The 5089-nt window shown below is 40.2% G+C and overlaps 1 protein-coding gene across 1 annotated transcript; it reads right to left on the bottom strand.

Moving 5' to 3' along the window:
- Nucleotides 1-1306: 1306 nt before the first annotated feature.
- On the bottom strand, nucleotides 1307-1843 carry LOC141483305 (uncharacterized). Its single transcript, XM_074177805.1, has one exon. It carries the CDS (start codon nucleotides 1841-1843, stop codon nucleotides 1307-1309), a length of 537 nt encoding a protein of 178 aa, XP_074033906.1.
- Nucleotides 1844-5089: the final 3246 nt, after the last annotated feature.

Raw genomic sequence — 5089 nt, 5'->3', positions numbered from 1 at the left:
AACATTTAAAGTTCATTTCTTTAGATTCCTTCACTGCCTGAATTCAAGCATAGTCCACTGACTAACAAGAAAATTATATCAATATTTGGGATTATGGTTCTTTTTTCATGTTGACTGTGCCAGTAGATACTTATAGGAAACAATCTAGTTATAAAACCATTCAACATTTCAGTGTCATTGCTTTTAGAGTTTGAAAGCCGTGGATTTTTGGAATTTCTTCCAGACATTTCGCTGGCGCGAGTGGCTAGCTTCTTCAGAGGTTTAACCATCATGGCTTGCTGTCCAATGACTATATTTTAGGCTTCGTAAAGCGTATTTATGCCTTGTCAGGTAATCAGTTGTATTTATACCTGTATTTCTACCTGAATTTGTACCTGTATTCGTACATGCACTTGAACCTGGAACATTAACAATCTTGCTGCCTGTTGTCCTGTTCGTTATTCTCGAATTCCTCAAAATGGGGTTCCATATTTGATTGAGGTTCATCGCTTCTTCTTTTCTGTTAAAATTATCCGTGTGTTTGTGGATCTCTATTGCCTCCCGTACCAGTCGGCTATGGTATCCCTAGTTGGTGGCAATTAGTTCTGTGTTCTCAAACAAAATTTTGTGGTCTCGTTCACTCAGTGCGTGTTCTGCCACAGCTGACTTGTCTGTTTGGCCTAGTCTGCAGTTCTTTTTGTGCTATTTCAGTCTTGTTCTCATGGATCGTTTGGTGGTTCCAATATATACCTTTCCACCAGTGCACGGAATGCGATAGACCCCTGCTGCTGATAATGGGTCTCTTTTGTCTTTAGCCGACCTGAGGTTTTGTTGTATCTTCCTCGTGGGTTTGAAGACTGTCTCGATGTCGTGTTTGCCCAAAAGTGTTCCAATTCTATCCGTGACCTGAGGGACAAACGGCAGATACGCGCGTGCAACCGTCTGATCCTTTTTCGCTTTCTGAACCGTGTTGCCCTTTGGTCTTATGACTCTTCTGGTCTCGGAGGTACTGTATCCATTTGCTCTCAAGGTCACTTCCAGGTGTTTCAGTTCCTTCTCCGGATGTTCTGGTTCACATATTCTCCGAACCCGTTCCGTTAGAGTGGAGATAACTCCTCTCTTTTGGCTAGGATGGTGGTTCGATAGTGCGTGCGTGTGTGTGGGTCTGGTACCACATCGTTCTACTAGTACATCTAGGAAAGCTATCCGTTGGTCTTGCTCAATTTCCATGGTGAATTCTATGTTGGGCGTTCAAGTGGTTTAGAAAACGATTCAGGGTGTCTCTTCCATGTTTCCAGATGACGAAGGTATCATCCACGTTACGTAGTCATGAGGTCGGCATCAATTCGAAAGTGTCTATCGCCTTTCCTTCAAACCGTTCCATGAAATAATTAGCAATCATTGGGCTAAGTGGACTCCCCATCGCAACGCCATCTAGTTGCTCATAAAAGTTTCCCCACCATTGAAAGTAACTTCCTGTGAGACATGCTCTGAAGAGTTCGACGATTTCACTCGGGAACACGTGAGCTAATCCCCTCAGAGAGTCTTCCAGTGGGACATTGGTAAACAAAGACACCACTTTGAAGCTGACCAGAATATCCGTCGGCTCCAGCGTTAAGCCCCTAATTCTACCAACAGAATCTGTTGAGTCTATGACGTAGGAGTTGGGCTTTCCCACATGGGGTTGTAGGAGCGAGGCCAGATGTCTCGCCATGTGGTAGGTCGGAGAGCCCGGGGTACTGACTATCGATCTCAGTGGCATGTTGGCTTTGTGTATTTTCGGAAGCCCGTAAAGCCTAGGTGGAACAGCTTCAGTTCTAAGACTGGCTTTCTGTGTGGTTCCCAACAGTGAGGAAGATCTCATGATCTACGTTAAGGAACGCCAGCGAAACGTCAGGAAGGAATTCCAAAAATCCACAGCTTTCAAACTCGAAAAGCAACGACACTGAAAACCTCAGACGTGAAAGTCTAAACCATTTTGTCATTTAACATTTTATGCAATTGCTATCAAACACTACATCATTTTTTTTGTACCATAGAATATAACATTCACAGAAGCGTCAGTCAAGCTTTCTCCCAAAACAATTCAGATTCGCTTTTGGCTTGTTTCTGAAAGCATATTATTAGAAATATATTTCATTCAGTTTGAATTTGCCGTAAAGAAATTTCTATATAGGAGCCATTTTTGAGGGTGAAATTTGTGTGGTTGAGAAATTTTGATGCACCACTTTCAGAATAATCTTTCTCTACATTTCAAGAGCCTTCCTGCATGCATGACGAAATATATCGAATCAGCACAATTCGATTAAGCAATCCTAGAAATCTTGGAACGAATAACCAATAATAACTTCAGATACAAATCATCGATCCACGCTTCAGTTCCGGTGAATTTGGTTAGTATTGGTATTCGACAACCATCTTCACTTGCTTCACAATCTTTTCTCTCCTCCTTCAGTAGGATAAGTATCCGATTCATTCTTTCATACCAACCAACTCTTTTCCCAGTGTTGATGATTGATTTCTGCTGCTGGGAGAATCAAATGCTCAAATACCTGATAACAAGTACTCTCAGAAATCATGAAATCTTCTTTTATTGCGAAGTAATCTACAGAACTCATTGTTGCGGTTAAAATCTCCCACAGATCAGGCTCGCCTCAAAGCTGTAACAACTAAGTTATCTGACGCCTGGCTCAACGCACTTTACCTTGCATCTCTTAGAACATTATCCGATGATGAAAGTTTCCGAATTTAAAGAAAATTCGTTTGATATGTTTGATATGTGTTAATCACCAATGTCGTAGTTTCGTTGTTGATGAAAATGGTACTCATGGCCTCAGTTGTAAATTTAGTGCAGAACGCTTCTCCCGACATTATGTAGTAAATGACCTTCTGTTATTGAACCTCTAGGAATCAGCCAAGATGATGGAAAACGTTCTGATGAAATGTTTCTCATTCCTTGAAAACAAGGAAACCCTTTGGTATGGGACTTCACCTGCATTGATACCTTTTCTCGCTCTCATCTGAATTCAACATCGCAAACTGCTAGTGGAGCCGCTAGATATGCTGGAAAAATGGAACAGCGGAAATACAATATCTGAAAAATCGATATACTTTCTATCCAATCACCATTGAAACATTCGGTAGCTCACAATTCTACAATCGAATGGTATACAAATTTCACCCTCAAAAATGGCTCCTTTATAGAAATTTCTCCGTGGCAAATTCATATATATATATATATATATATATATATATATATATATATATATATATATTTGCTTTTGTATTCCCTGAAAATATTTCTGATGGGCAGCTATGATAGGCTAGCTTTGCTATTTTACCGCAAATATCCTGCTAATTCAGTTGAAACCTATTTGAATAGACTGACCAATACTTGATGGAAATCCATATTTGAACTGACTACTACACTTCATTGTATGATTTTTAGTGTATACGGTTTATAAAAAACCGCGACACGTGTTTCACTATACAACTACAGCTTTCGAGCGTAAAATAAAAGTGACTCCTAAATTATAACTATTCCATACCCTAACATATTATCTAACAGATTACCTACTTGTATGTCCACTTTTTAATGGATCAATCTACCTGGAAAGGTCAAGTATGAATTGATCAACTGATAAATAAATTAAATCTTCGAAAATACCATAAATATACTCAACTTTCCTCACCTGTAAATAAACAGATCCAATAATAGCGAATTATTCAGTTCAGTTTGATCGTTCATAAGATATCGAGAGTTTTTGAATTTGTTTATCTCCATACTATCCAACAGGTTAAGTTTCAAACCTCTCTTCTGGAAATGGAAGCGCTTGAATTCATGGTTGAATTCATGTCCCTCTGTGATCAAATGAGTGGCATGAGTGGAAATAATTTTCTCATTTTGGAATCTATTTCTGTGTTCCTTTATGCGGGCTTTGACCTATATAAAATATCGGAAATGACCCACATAATAATTTATACACTCCCGATTTTTCTGAAACTGAACTATTATCTTTGTTAATCTAATGTGCATGCCTAAGTTGTTGTTAATTTTTGAAGCAATATTTACGCCTTTGTTGTGCAGAAAATTTGAAATATTCGTAGTAGTTTGTTAGCCTAGGTTGGTTAAGGTTCTATAACTTTTATCCCCATCTTTTCGAATTGGGTGAACGGCAAAACGGCAAACATATTTGTTGCAGCAACTTTGTTCTCCCCCGACAGTTCCGATGAACACATCTATCAAAGTTCGTGCTGATACTTGCTGCGGAGAGAGTTCTTCACCGCTGCTATAGTTGGCATTGTTTCACTTCGAAGTAGGTACACCTCACTCCGACATCCAAATGGTGTAGGATGCTTCCATCTACAAGATGCACATCCTCTCCGTAGTCTCCGCAACGTCTACTGTTGAGATGGACCACATTTGTCTATCCCGAATCTCATACTGATAGCATGCGTGTACACTTCCACCACCCTCAAGGACTGACGGGGATCCTTCTCTCCAGAGGCATAAAGTTTAAGATCATCCATATAAAACAAATAGGTGACATTGTGCCTCCGGTTTCCGGAGGTGCCACAGTTATACCCTCGAGTATTTCTGAGCGCAACGGACAATAGCAATAGTGAGATGCAGAAGAGAAGGAGACTAACGGAATCGCCCAGAAATACACCTCTTCTGAAAGTGGCCCACTCTGTTTGGACTCTGGCTTGACCAGATATTATGGTGAAGCGAGTTTGCTAGAGTTGTATCAGTTGTTTAAGGCATCTCAATATTTTGTCAGGTACTGCAAGGCATCTGACCAAATGCAAGATGAGCTCATACGATGTTGTATCAAATGCCTTGAGGTAATCTATCCAGGCCACAGAGAGGTTTCACTTATATTGTATCGAGTCCTGCGTTACACCTCTCTACATCCAGCGACTCTTCTCTTCGATGCTCTCTGCTCATATATTTGGCAACTGCGGTGAGTATACGTGTGTATAAGATGCTTGTAAAAGACTTATGACACGAATTCAATCATCTTATCGATTTTTAATTCCTGATACGGATGCTGATGATACAAAATCCCTAAGATTTTGGGCGGAAAAGGCAGCATGCTCCGGATGTGTT

Source organism: Leptinotarsa decemlineata, unplaced genomic scaffold (genome assembly GCF_025532065.1).
Source record: "Leptinotarsa decemlineata unplaced genomic scaffold, Ldec_3_MD MMD2_tig00003308_RagTag_RagTag, whole genome shotgun sequence".
NCBI lineage: Eukaryota > Metazoa > Arthropoda > Insecta > Coleoptera > Chrysomelidae > Leptinotarsa > Leptinotarsa decemlineata.
This window is presented reverse-complemented; position numbering and strand designations above follow the sequence as displayed.

Bases quoted from the DNA above. Each gene is read 5' to 3' on its own strand.
- LOC141483305 (XM_074177805.1), bottom strand. From the start codon at position 1,843: ATGAGATCTTCCTCACTGTTGGGAACCACACAGAAAGCCAGTCTTAGA.